We start from the raw sequence: 14432 nt of genomic DNA on the forward strand, positions 1-14432 counted from the left end.
AGTCGTGGAATGAGGTTTCCATGGCTATAAGGGTATAATTGATTATGTGGAACGTGGGTCAGGATCGTTAAAGCCAGTAGACTACAAAACAATTGCAGAAAAATATGGGCTGCCTATCAGCATCCTCAAACGTCGAGTTATCAAGTACAAGAAAACTCTTGATCTCCAATTGGCAATATAAAACAGAAAATTCATTCAAAAAGAAAATTCATAAATTTGAATTTATCCACTTCAAAATATTCAAACAGGCCTATCCATAGACATATATCAAGAAATTTCTATCATCACTTGCACAATAAATTATAAATTGTACACCCTGATTAATTGTCACTGGGCATATTCTCCATATTTTCTCCCATATATCAGGATATTAACCCCTTTGGAATTTTACCCAGGGGTGATTATGCCCGATGTCTCATTCAGTGAGCTAGGAATGAGACCTCACGATTGACGTGCATTCTACTGTTCATCTTTTTTTCTATTAACTCTTATCCACAAATCGCAAAATTTTTCTGAAGAAACAAAGAAACTAGGAAAGTGGACTTTTGTTCCGTATCACTTCATAAATGACATTGCATATTTGCGTAATTTCAATCTGCCACTCTCATCTCGATAGAACTTTTTGTTCTTCCATTCAGTCTTTGCTCTATTATGCATGAAGGGAGAGTCGACAATAGACGTACATTATTTGTTTGCACTGATTTAACGTATGACAACTAGTTGCGATGCGTTAATGACGTGCGTCTAATGTAGACTCTCCTTAACAAGAATCGATTTTTCAATGCGCACCGAATTCATCCGAATATGTCCGATTACTGTGTTCGCTGAGTTGCGTTAACCTACGATTTTAACTTGCGCGAGAGCGAGACCTTTTAAGAACAGTTTATCACGTCCGCCCTCCTGGGTTCATTATTTAAAACATGTAAAATGTGTAGTTAATGGATACGACCAAGTGATCTTCAGTGCTCGTGTACTGAAACGAAAAAATCGCATTCATAGAATAAAGATAAGTCAAATAATAAAGTCAGTAATAAAATGTCGGAATTGCGAAAGAGAACCGCCGTGGGCGAAACGTCAGGTGTTAGTGGTGATACCAGCGAGGACCAGGTAGATATTATTGAGTGATTTGATGTTTATATACTATCAAAGAATTATTTTTTATTGCTTCTCCTATGGTATCAAACGACAGGATTTACTGACCCTTCTGAGATAATTAAAATGATCAGTGTCTTTAATATCCGCCAACTTCGACGAATTGGCTGGCGAATTGAGAATACATTTTTAATTTGCTAATTGATTGATGTTATTAATTCTCATTGCTGTCAAATAAATTTGTTTGTGTTTCGTCAAAAATTTATTCATTTATAACGTTAATTGCGCTAATTCAGAGGTGCTAATCGCACGATAAAACGTGATTGTTTATTCTTATCCACATTTTCTCGAGTCCTTGTTTCTTGTTACAGAGAGAGGACGTTGAATCCGAAGACGATGGAAAGCTCGAAGTCGATGAATTGGTTAAAACTCTCCCTCAAGGCACTGATCACACCCCGAGTATTCTTGGAAATGTACTTTCCGGCTTGCCCGAGCGGTATATTTGTTATTTTGTTACCAAGAACCCATGCACTAATAGAAAGATGTATCTGATTTTTTCTTCATATTCTAACTCTTCTGCAGCTGGAAAAATTGGGTCATCCGTGGTATTTTCACGTGGCTGATGATTGGAGGGTTTGGTCTTATTATTTATGGGGGCCCTTTAGCACTGATGGTCACAGTCAGTATTATTAAAAAAATTCTCATAACAGAAAGCTGAATTGCATAGAAATGTTTTAACATTTTATTTTTTTTTTGTCCAGACTTTAGTCGTACAAGTGAAATGTTTTGAGGAAATCATTAACATTGGATATGCTGTGTACAGGATCCACGGATTACCGTGGTTCAGGTCATTATCCTGGTATTTTCTTATAACATCAAATTATTTCTTCTACGGAGAGAATCTGATGGATTATTTTGCTGTGGTCATCAATAGAACAGTGAGTGATGATGAAAAAATACTAAGAGAAGAATAAATTCATAATTCATAATTAATAGTTTTTTTTTACTCAAGAATGTGTTTTATGCAGATAATATTTCTCGCTTCGTTCTTTTACTAATTTATTATATTTATGACGAATGGACAATACATTTGGATAGAACTATAGTAGAAAAGAAGAATGGCACTGTTAGATTGAAAATCCAATTTGTGCGTTCTGATCCAAGTTACGCTCAACTTGTTACTAGAGACAGACATAAAGTCAATAAAATCCTTTAGAAACTATCGAACACATTAAATGAGACTCCCAACATATTAATACAATTTATTGAGAAATAATGGTAATCGAGTGTTTACAATTTGTTGACTTTTCAGGATCTGTTGAGGGTGTTGGTGACTTATCATCGATTTATATCTTTTTGCTTGTACATTGTGGGATTCGTTTGGTTCGTTTTATCACTGGTAAAGAAGTATTACATGAAGCAATTCTCTCTGTTTGCGTGGACCCATGTGGCGCTTTTAATTGTCGTCACACAGAGTTATTTAATCATACAAAATATATTCGAAGGACTAATATGGTATCATATACTGCCTACATTCACTTTCTCCAGTGAAATCTTTGATGTTTAATTTTTCAAGTGGTTTGATTTGGTCAATTTTAGGTTCATTGTACCAGTAAGTATGATTGTGATAAATGATGTTATGGCGTACGTCTTTGGTTTCTTCTTTGGGCGAACGCCTCTGATAAAATTGTCACCGAAAAAGACGTGGGAGGGATTCATTGGCGGCGGTATCTCAACTGTCGTACTCGGATTATTGGTAATATGATGTTGAATGTTTTATTGGTAAAGAAATCATAGTTTTATTGCAAATTCGCTTTTATGATCTTTGTTGATTTCAGATGTCGTACGTTCTGTGCCAATATCGCTACTTTGTCTGCCCGATTGAGTACAGTGAAACTTTGGGGAGGATGACAATGGATTGTGAACCTTCTAGTCTTTATCGACCACAGGAATATCCTATTCATAGTAGTTTACAGATTATAACTAAAGTGGTATGAAATTTTTATCATTCTTCACAGGACATTTTTAATAAAATAATTCATGCAATAAATTCTTTCAGTTTGGAAAGAAAACAGTTACTGTTTATCCATTCTTGCTTCATTCTCTATCAATGTCGGTGTTCAGTTCAGTAATTGGTCCATTCGGAGGATTCTTCGCCAGCGGATTTAAACGTGCATTCAAAATTAAGGTAACTGAAGTCATTTTAGAGAAAAAGTCAACAGTCGTTTTGTGTAGTCTGTAGGATTTTCTAAGTAATTGATTCCCTACCAGTATGTTTAATGTCCCTCGCTTGTCACGATGGTTATACATAATTTGCTACGATCACTTCGCTAGTCATTGAAATTCTAAAAAGTTTAAAAATAATTCTAGGATTTTGGAGATGTTATCCCCGGTCACGGCGGTATAATGGATAGATTCGACTGTCAGTACCTGATGGCAACATTTGTCAATGTATACATTTCTTCATTCATTCACACAGCATCACCCCAAAAATTGTTGCAAGCAGTTTATAGTTTGAAGCCTGAACAGCAGCTACAATTGTTTACAGCACTTCGTGATTCACTAGAGCACAGGGGTCTCTTGAATTTCACAGCACCTTAAGTCCCAGTTATTCCTGCCTGGTGGAAGATTCCAAAAGATCTGCGATGAATTAGATTTCCTCTATTATTTGGTAATAATCAAAGAGATGAGCGTTCAATTTTCCTGATTATTCCTGTCGTCGAACGACGAGCAAATCATTCCATAGTTTGACCGCAGTGGCGAATTATTTTCATAATTCTGGAATACTGCGTCTATTCTCTCCAACTACCTAAGTAGTTGATTTGATTTTGTCTCTGTTCGATCTCATTGTCGATCGTTTGTTTATTTTTGCATGTAAATAGTTCATGAATCTCGATGTCTTATGATTTATTAGGAGCCCTTACAACTACAGTCATTGACAGTTTCGTCTGGTCAATGGAAGTCTGCATTTTAGAGACTTGGATGGGATAATCAATTGCAAAATGGAAATACTTAGACTTGACCAAAGATAAATTCATACAGCATTTCCCCTCCTTTTCTAATTTCTACCTATGATAAAATCGTCTCTTCCTCGTTTATGTTATTCCAACTATTCTAATTCACATCACAGAACGATCAAAGTTAATAAGAAATATAAGACGACGAAACTTATTTACTTAATTATTTTTTAAAAGTCAATCTCCATTTTTTTTCTCAAACCGTCTTGTCAGGGAGATACGGAAAATATGTAAAGAAATGTATCTACATTTCCCGTTTATGAAAAATAATCAATGAGTCAATGCAAACTAGACATGGATATGGCCAAGCGCTGTTAGTAATAGCCTCAAAAAAAGAGTAAATAAATTTTCAAAACTGGGAATATGAATATGATAGCCTTGTGTGTTTTCAGTGCCATAAATGTATACAGGTGTGTAATAACTATTATCAAGCACGACAGCATTGACGAAAGACAAAAGAGAAGAATGAATGGTTAGACAGTATCATTGAATTGTGGGGAATTCTAATTTGCAATAAACTGTAAAAAAGAGATGAGTCATGAAGTGCTTTTCACGGAATTTTCCAAATATTTTTGAACGAACGCGGCAGAAGCAATTCAGCAAGAGACTATTTATTGCAGAAACTTGTATACGCTATAAAGAAGATCCTTTGACCGATTAGTCAAAATCTGTTAGTTTCGAAAATGCTGACTCAATCATGTGCAAGAAATTTTAGGATTTATTCTTTTCCATTACAGTGCCACAAAAATTAGAAGAAACTTGCTGTTAAAATCGTAAATTGATCTACTTCTTCCTCATATATTACTTCAATCGTTGTTTATAGTAGACTTTGCCCAGGTACTTTGAGTGTATGACCTACAACAGAGGAAAATTCAATTGACTGCTTATTTAACAGGATAATTTCATTGACCAATTCTATTGGAATCATCGTTTTACAATCTGCCTGGGTGTACAGTAGCGATAATTTTCACTTTTTTTGTTAGATTTTGTTTTACATTGTCGGACAAAGTTAGTTTCGTCAATCAAAATGCTTTCAACAATTGATGTGTATTCGTTCAAGTTTTGTGATGACAAAGGACTTTAGAGTGTATATGAAAGGGAGGATTAATGGGGAAGTGATGCTGTATGGCTGAATGATCACGGGAAGTATCTTAAGGCTTAAAGTACCTTAATATAGCATATATATATATATACTCTATATATTTATGTAGGAACAGAGACAGAATAAAAATATTATAATACAAAACAGATAATTTGGTGATTTATAAATCTAGTCTTTTAATTTTATTCTAATCAAATCAAAGGTCTCTTGTAAGCCCATAACTGATTATGGTCATAAATTGTGTGAATTTTTTCGTACATGTATTTAAAGAAGTATAATAAGTTATCGTACTGTCCACAATATTCTTTCGTTGAATGATTTATCTCCTTCAAAACGTAATTTTCTATTCTTCCATAAGCACACTCATGTAATTCAACAAGGAATTGATGAATTGCTTCTACAGTTGCTAGATACCAGCGAGGACTCTTCTTCTGATGGCGCCAGAACTGGGAAATTCGAGATTTTAGTATTACACATGGTAAATTGCATAATCTCTCGTCTTTGAAAATTGCATTGGTTTGATGCCATGTACTGTCAATGAATACTGCACGTGTTATTGGCAGGCTCGAAAAGTTGGAAAGCACACTGGTATTTTGGGACTGGAAGAAGAGGTTTTCGACTGTTGTCGCGTCTTTATTGGGGAATACTAGCACAACCTGAAAAAAATTGTCATTGTTTCAATTTTTCTGATCGAAACTGAAAAATTACGAAAGAAGTCAGTTCTGTTATAAAAAATTATCTAACTTCATTGAATTGTTTCTCAATAGATTTTTTTCTTCCGAATACAAGCTTTCTAACAGAGATCGCCATAATTGTAAATTATAATTAACACTAGGGGGGCTGCGCCCCCCTCCCGTGTAACCGTGCCGGTATGACCATGGAGGTTTCTTCAACAGCTTCATTATTTAAATTTGACCGTGAAATAAGATGTGCATAAAACATTTTTAATGAATGAATATGGAGATGCACATTATTACATAATAATCATCGCAAAAAATGTTTAATCTCCCATTCTCAATTTTTTTCATTCATTCTTTTTATTCTTTCGAAAGACAAGGATAGAAATCGAATTTATGAGTATTCGCTCATTGTCCAAAAAAATATATGGATTTTAAAACTTTCCGAAGACATTGAAAAATTAAATTTTTTATTTCTTCCCGCCAACGCTATTTTACATTTGTTTTTCGTCTCGGAGTACCGGCCATGCCGACATGGCCCTCGACAGGCTCGCAACCTTTGCCGACAAATTGCACGAGATACATTGCCGGCAGCGCACATCGACGACGTCTAGGAACCAACGCCCTTAGCCCTCGAGGTGCGCTTCTCCCGCCTCGAAGCATCAATTAGCGAGCTAGCAACTGCTCTGAAGCGGCAAAGCATTGCACGCTCTCTCGGAAATTTTGGATCATAATGAGTTGATATAACACAACATATCCAAATATCAAATTTGAACGATTACAAAGCTTCCATTTGAAAGCGAAAAACACTTTTCACGTTTTTCAACAACCACACATTACCTTATCATCCCTTGAAAACTCCGGAAAATTAGGATACGTGTAAATGTTCACATCCTGCGGAGCCAGTAACATTGCATGAATTGCGGTACTTTTCCCATCAATTTCCTTGGCATGTTTGATAATATCCACCTTGATCGGCAGCTGAAATTAGAATTAAACATTGAAATTACGATTGATAATAAAAGCGTGAACATACACGAATAAAACGTATCTAGCATAAGAACCCATTACCTTAACCTGTGGAAAATACTTGTCATCAATGACTGGTAAGCAACAGGTATAGCAGAAAAATTTCCGTGACTTGTAGCATCGCTCACATATCTCTCGTCCTTCGACTGTATCGAGGACACTGGAATCATCGATTTTCAACATGCAGAAGGGTGCTTTATCAATAATATGCTGTTTGGCTGCCAAATTTCTCTCATAATCACCAGACATTATCCAGTCGTCAGCTGCAACTACCACTTCCGCCATAGTAATTGTAGTAAATGAACGATACTTTATTGCTTATTATTCCCGTATTTCAATACAATCGTTGCTTTACAAGAGCTTGACATTCAGGAATTATCAACTGGATATATATGCACGTGTTTATTTACATTTATTTCCCCTTTTTTAAACCAGAGATTATAGGGGAGATTGCCAGCACCATGAAGAATAGAGATCGAACTGTGGGTGCGTTCCGCAATCGAGGTAGTCGCAGTAACAATCAATACTGCAACTACAGGGTTGTCAGTAGGATGCAAAATAACCGTCATTTTTTAGATCGCGTCATATGACCAAAAAAGACGGTCTTGTGACGGTCATATGACGCACAAATTTTCCAACTACAGACGATTGTCACAAATCATTTGTAACCAAATTGTTGTCAAACCATCTATATAAATGCATAATGACGGTCATAACTAATTTCCAATTTGTGACGGTCATGAATAAAACAAAATAGTTTCATCTATATGGATGGAAAAAAAAAGTGATTTCCATTTCAAAATGCGAATTAGGCCATTACAAAAGGAATTCAACTGAAAATTGACCGAGAAAAAAATAAAGTTTCATCTATATAGATGAAAAATGACTGTCATTTTTTCTTGACAAGTTGTGACGGTCACAGAAGGGGGAGGGGGAATGTGACAGCCGTCATGAACGCCTCGTCAATGACGGTCACATGACCGTCATATGACGGGTCATGCGACGCATTTGCATCTCTAGTTGTCAGACACTTGGGGAGCCGAACCGCCAATACGTGGCGCTCGTACAGTCCCCTCCCCAAATTATATCTCCATCAATTCCCGCCCACTTCAAACAGGAAAATTTGAAAACCTTATTATATGTGAAAAATCCAGTATAATACAGATAAAAAAAAATTATAGCATGTTAAACTCTTTATTTTTTAATCTTTCATACAACCTATATTAACATTGCTAGCAATATTTTTCAGGGTTCAATTTAACGAGGCTCAAGCGTTTAAAGGATTCAATTTCACGAGGGTCACGAGAGTTAAGCATCTGAAGGGTACAATGTCACGAGGGTCACTAGGGTCAAGCGTCTGAAGGGTTCAATTTCACGAGGGTTACCCGGATCCAATTTAACGAGTGTCAAGCGTCTCATGAGTCCAATTTCACGAGGGTCACGAGGGTTCAGGTCAACTAGGATCTAGCGCCTGAAGGGTTCAATTCCATGAGGATCAAATGTCTCAGGTGTAGATAGTTACTAGGGTTCAATTTAAGGATGTATTAAAAATACACCCTTTTCGCCAAAATTGAAGTTTTTTGAACTTTTCTGGCAAATTATTGGTCGGATTGACGTGAAAAAATATACCGTTTTTGCGTTTTATCATTACTTAATGACTCACGAAATGTCATGATCGTGCAATCATTTTCCTGTGTTTTTTCTGAAACTTTTCAGAAGTTCACAAAACTTTAGAAAAAATGCAGGAAAATGATTGCACTACCATGAAACTTCGTGAGTCAGTCAATAATGATAAAAAGCTAAAACGATATATTATTGCGCATCAATCCGATCAATAATTTGCCAGAAAAATGAAAAAAACGTGAATTTTGACCGAAAGGGTGTAGTACATCCTTAACGAGGGCCACGCGTATCAAGGGGTTCAATTCCACGATCGTCAATTATAGTACAAGGATCAACCATTTCAATATTATTATGTGCTGGAAGGAACAATTGTAGCTAATTGTAAAGCTTTATTGAATTTTTCAGATTATCATTTGCGGCCCTGGAAAATTAAAAATTTGACGATGCCCTTTTGGTAAGCCATTTGGTAACCCTCGTGACGTTTGACTCTCGTGAAATTTAACCACTCCCTCGTGACCCTCGCGACCTACAATTCCAAGTGGAACTCTTTCCCCAGTTCGACAGTATTTTATATTTGAAAAAATCATGCCGCCAGCATATCGCCTATATCAAAATGCATCCCAAATAGCCCATTTGGCTATAAAGAGCCCCATCTGGTAACCCTGCAACCCTATCCAATTTTGCTCATAGAGCTTGAGGGGCTTGAGGTCACCTGCCCCTGGAAAACTGAGCCTCTACTTTGGTCAATCCTCATTGATCATTACGACGGCGCCACCTTATCCATTTCCATATTTTAATTATTTACATATTCGTCTGAATATATGATTGAATTTGGGCACATTCCACGAACGAAAAAATTCCTGAATAGAATATTTTTACAAATTCATGCGGACAAATTAATTAGAATAGTACGTTTTGGTAGCTTGCTTATGTTTGGCTGTGGAATTCGAGAAATCTGGCCTCAAGCCCCATGGGGAACAGCTATGCCACCTGAACCAGGAAACCACCAGCTTGGACCTAACAATATATAGGCGATTGACAAGTCCGTTCCCTTCGTAGCTACCCCCACTTTGGCTACTCCCCACGCACATCCACATCTCCCATCTCTGAAAACGAAGGAACGGACTCGTCAGTTCGACAGCACTAAGTATTTTATTAGGCAATTTCCTGAACTTCCCGATGAAGCAACTAAAAATACAAAAAGAGCTAGGACGACCGTTTGAAACTTTCTTTAGAAATTTTTTATAGCAAAATACATACATAAATAAAAAAACAATATTTCTTCGAAAAGCGGAGAAAATTTCGGACAAAATCTATGGGTTCAATTTTTTTGTTATTCCTAGTGGCTCGTAATTAGAAATGAAAAAAAAAAATGTTTTTTGAAGAAAAAATTCAATCTTCAATATCTTTTAAAATTTTGAGGCAATTTTTCATATACAATCGTCAAAAAAAGTTCGTAAAGAACGTGAAGTTGGATTCTGTATAAGTCTATCTATATGGGATGCCACTTCACGTTCTTTACGAACTTCTTTTGACGATTGTACGGAATCGGCGGAATCGCTCATAAATATATATCGTCAAATATCTACAGCTTCTGCTTAATCTCATGGAGTTTAGAAAGAAATTGTAGGACGACAAAAAAAGTCGATAAAAATCATATAAATATGGTTCCCTATGTATTTACACTTTTTATTTCATATTTCAACATTATTTATCATTGTCGATTCGAGTTTACAGCAAAATTAATGCCAGAGAGTTCGCTTACAATAATTCAATAATGTAAAGACACACGGATGAGAAGAAAAATTGAGAAAATTGGATGAACGGAAGATCAAATTCCTGGATCCTAAGTGCTTTGATTAAATCAAATTTATCATATATTGATTACCAAGGCTTATCGTGAAGAATCATCATCATGAGATTCTCTATTCTCTAATCTATCGAGAGAATCATAGATGAAATTGGATAAACATTCGAAATATCTGGATTCGTGGAATGAAAACAGAATCCAACTAATCTTGAAAAATGTAACGTATTCTAAATCGAAGCGAAATAGGTAAAACTAATGTAATTTTAAGTTTACAAGAAATGATAGCAGAGATATGATCATTTTCTATACGAAATTCTACTGAATATGTTTCGATAACAGAAATCCATTCGGGGATAAATTTGTACGTCGTTACTGAGAATATCTTTATGGTTTCGATTTTTCCATCATGATCAGTATCTGAGAATATAATTTAGCATATAGACTCATCCATATATGCTTATGTGAATTAATTTATAACAATGTTGTCAACTCAATTTTCTATTCACAATCATACTGATGATACTGGTAGTGTTCCAAATGGTAAAGGAACTGTGCGCAATTGGCGATACAAAATTCGTATTTTCTTCATAGTTTTATGTCACATTACACCTCCAACGGCTTCAGGACAAGTAACCCTCAATATATTATTATCATAAATAAATTTGGTCTATCGGTAATAATGTAAATACGCCGGTACAACCCTGGCAGTATTTGGTTAGGGTGAATCACTGTTATCAGAAGTTGAAATAGTCAGAGTGAAACTCTGTAATCTATGGAAAACGTCGGGGTCCCACGGTCTTCATTGGGAAAATGCTGATTTCAAAATGGTAACTATGCAAACATAAAATTTCAAACGGCTTAAAAATTTTTTCTCCGATTATGTCATTTTTTATTGAGTTTTTGTCTGTTCACACGATAATTGTCAATTTAATGCAGGAGGAGAATTGAATCAGTCTGCAGCAGTATTCACTTAATAATCCTCTACGTTCTTCTAGCAAACTTGATTCTGTACTCTTGAAACAAGTGACCGGGGCAGTTGCAAATTTGATATTTAATGAGTTTAAAATATGCTTCTATAGCGAAACGGTGAAAGGGACCATATTCAACATTTGTGGACATTTTTCTCTTAATAACTTTTGTGTGAAAGTATTTTATTTATTGAACGTGGTGAACATTAATTCATCTTTCACACTCTCGCTATCAACTCTGTAAAACCATCTGTATATTTGAATGCCCATTGAAAATACCATGTAAATAATATATAATATCCAGGTCAAAGGCTTATGGGTAACAGCCAGTCGCAAACATTGGCAACGACTCACATTAGAAACAAAGACCTCAATAATTAATGAATTTGAAGAGTAGAGTCAAAAGCGCGTCACCATTGTCCACATTCACTGAGCAAAAAAAAAAATTGCCAAATATCCATTGACTTGAGAGAAGTATTTATTTTTTCAATACCGTATTTCTCCAGCCGAATCAATTTCCAGGCAATTCTCATTACGTTTGAATTATGACAATTATATTGCTCTAGAAGATGATCATGTTAGTTATGATCTTGAGTGAACTCCCTCAATGATTATAACCATTAAGAAATTAATCGAAATTCTTCCCTGTAGAAAATAAGACATTTAGGAAAAATGAATAATCATTAGAGTTCATCCAAGGTCGTGTGCAACATAGTCATCCTCTAAAGAAACATGATTGTCACAATTGAAACCTAATCAAGCTCGTCTGAGAATGACTCGATTGGAGAAACATAATTTTGAAAAAATAAATGCTTCTCTCAAGTAAATTGATATTTGACAAAAATAATTTTTTTTCTCAGTGTAACTATTTCTGATAAAAAACATTCTACAAAATTTAACTTTTCACATAAGTTAATTTCAAAATAAACAAATGTTTTCGACTTATTCTCTTTCACCATTAAACACTGTAATTACTATTCCCAATTCTGGGAATTATAGATCAATTACTAAATGTTTCAACAATTGTCATAAAATTTGTGTACTTTTTGGAAAAAAAAAGATAATTCAATTTCCAGCTAATAATCATTACTTGACAAAATGCCCCGACCAACATGCATATAAAACTATTATGACCTGCTTATTATATAGTTCTCATTTTCTTTGAACTTTAATTTGCAGCACTTTTTCTTCTAATAAAAAATATAATCAACGTTTATGGTTAGTGTACATCGCCTAAGGTTCAAAACTGACATCAACATACAATCATTGATCTATATAAATCTTTCAGTGAATCTTGCAACAATAATTCTACATTTGGAATAATATATGGGCGAGAAGGAAAAAGAGGGATAGAAATAGTTTGAAAATGATCGATCCATAACTGGTGCGATGTTGATCCAAGTCATGAACCAAAAAGTGAAATTCTTCACGTACGCTGTGTATTATATGTTTATGATATATGTGTGAGTGTAGTGCTTCAGTTTCTCCTTCGTTTTCATTCCAATTATCTTACTTGTTTACACATACATTCCACTCTTTCAGTCTGCACGCTTCCAATAACACCTGAAACATTATTTTCATAATTGACAATTCATCGTATATATTTTCATTAAGAAAAAATGGAAATCAGTATATAAATCCGCACGCTGAGACTAGATCTCAATCCTAGCTTTGAATTTCAACTTCAGTTATTTATAATTTTTTTCATTTTCTATTCATTAGAAAGAACCAAAGTTAAGAGATATTGAGCGATTGGTCACAAAAGGGCCTATACGTAAGTGGTTAATATTGACATTAAAAAAATATTCATATTTCGCTATTAGAAGTTGTAAAAAATACTCTTTAAAAAAATTAAATAATACATAAGGGAAGATAAGGTTAAGGGGAACGTTTGTCGTCGATCCAAAATTTCCATATCTCTGTTGATGAAAGAAGAAATTGAGAATGTAAATGGATCTCAAACGTTCCTTTTCGCCCCACTCTCCCTTATTAATGCCTAATTTGGGATGAAAAATCCTGGCGGAAAAAATATTGATTTCTCAAACTGTGCTAGAACATTCTCAAATGAGTTGAAATCATGATTATTCATTTACCATAGCTAAATGAGTAGGGTTTAGCCTTCTCTCTTAATGGCACCAGGTGCCTCAGCGAGTCCTTTAACTTTGAGCCTGTCTGCTGTCTTCAAAAATGCCGGTAATTGATCTTGAGAAACATTAACTTCTCCAGCATACATAAATTCCAGGATTGCTTGAAGGTGACTATATGCAACGTCTTTAAGGATAATTATTGGATGTTTGGACGGATTTTCCTGTCATCAAAAACAAAAAAATGTATCAATGATACAAAACTTCAGGGGTAGAAAGAACAACATTACATACGCAAAAATACACTCACTTCAAGAAGAGATTTGAAGTAGGGACTACACGCAGAAAGCACCATTTTGTGAGCTTTGCACGTTTGTCCATCACAGGCAAGTGTTACGTCTGTAAAACTCTTTTCGTCTCTCAGATGTTTGAACGACGATACCATGTTCGATTGAAAATCATTCCACTTGAGAAAAAATTGTTGTTGTTCTCCCGCCATTTTTAATGTTTAATTATACGTTTCGTCTCTTAGTTGGGTTCTCTGTATTATTCATAAAAACCACTTCGATGATGAACAAAACCTAGAAACAGTGTAAGGCCTTTTAGGTTAAGGCAGGTACACACATTGGGTACGCAATATTGGTATACATGTGTTTAGAAATAACGAGTATGAAATAAAAATAAAATCTCACGGGCAATGGGAATATTCAGAGAATAATTGAACTTTAATTATGAATGGAAAATCCATTAATAATAATGAGTTTTATCGTAATTTAATTGGAGCAGTACGCGTGGGTTCGTCTGTTGTCTAATTCTGTTGAAGACCGTTGATTCTCAACGGGATTTTGCCCGTGCAAAGAAAATAGAAATTGCTAACTTACCTCCGATTAAGGACAATTCAACCAAGGCTTGCTTGGCTTCTTGGAATCCTTCGGCTCAGATCGACGACGTAACGTTATGTACATATAGGTAATTGTGAGTTCATATATCGTACATATATATACTATAGTTATGAAAACTTTTACTGGGT

At 35.2% G+C, this 14432-nt stretch overlaps 3 protein-coding genes across 3 annotated transcripts; 1 reads left to right on the forward strand and 2 right to left on the reverse strand.

The window, feature by feature from the left end:
- The first annotated feature begins 816 nt into the window (after positions 1–816).
- Positions 817–5355, forward strand: LOC107044160 (phosphatidate cytidylyltransferase, photoreceptor-specific). Its single transcript, XM_015265948.2, has 9 exons — positions 817–1107; positions 1464–1588; positions 1675–1771; positions 1854–2030; positions 2405–2607; positions 2692–2848; positions 2931–3083; positions 3152–3280; positions 3463–5355. Exons 1-9 carry the CDS (start codon positions 1036–1038, stop codon positions 3691–3693), a joined length of 1344 nt encoding a protein of 447 aa, XP_015121434.1. The 5' UTR covers positions 817–1035; the 3' UTR covers positions 3694–5355.
- A 7-nt stretch (positions 5356–5362) lies between these two features.
- LOC107044161 (DTW domain-containing protein 1) lies at positions 5363–7434 on the reverse strand. Its single transcript, XM_015265949.1, has 3 exons — positions 6960–7434; positions 6729–6869; positions 5363–5867 (listed from the first exon to the last, which is right to left on the reverse strand). Exons 1-3 carry the CDS (start codon positions 7200–7202, stop codon positions 5403–5405), a joined length of 849 nt encoding a protein of 282 aa, XP_015121435.1. The 5' UTR covers positions 7203–7434; the 3' UTR covers positions 5363–5402.
- Positions 7435–12107: 4673 nt separating this feature from the next.
- On the reverse strand, positions 12108–13901 carry LOC107044175 (longitudinals lacking protein-like). The gene is made up of 3 exons (XM_029126542.1): positions 13713–13901; positions 13412–13626; positions 12108–12881 (listed from the first exon to the last, which is right to left on the reverse strand). The coding sequence occupies exons 1-2, from the start codon at positions 13899–13901 to the stop codon at positions 13432–13434; spliced, it is 384 nt and encodes a 127-aa protein (XP_028982375.1). The 3' UTR covers positions 12108–12881; positions 13412–13431.
- Positions 13902–14432: the final 531 nt, after the last annotated feature.

The sequence above is a fragment of the Diachasma alloeum genome, unplaced genomic scaffold (genome assembly GCF_001412515.2).
Source record: "Diachasma alloeum isolate Michigan unplaced genomic scaffold, Dall2.0 Dall_scaffold_00681, whole genome shotgun sequence".
Taxonomy (NCBI): Eukaryota; Metazoa; Arthropoda; class Insecta; order Hymenoptera; family Braconidae; genus Diachasma; species Diachasma alloeum.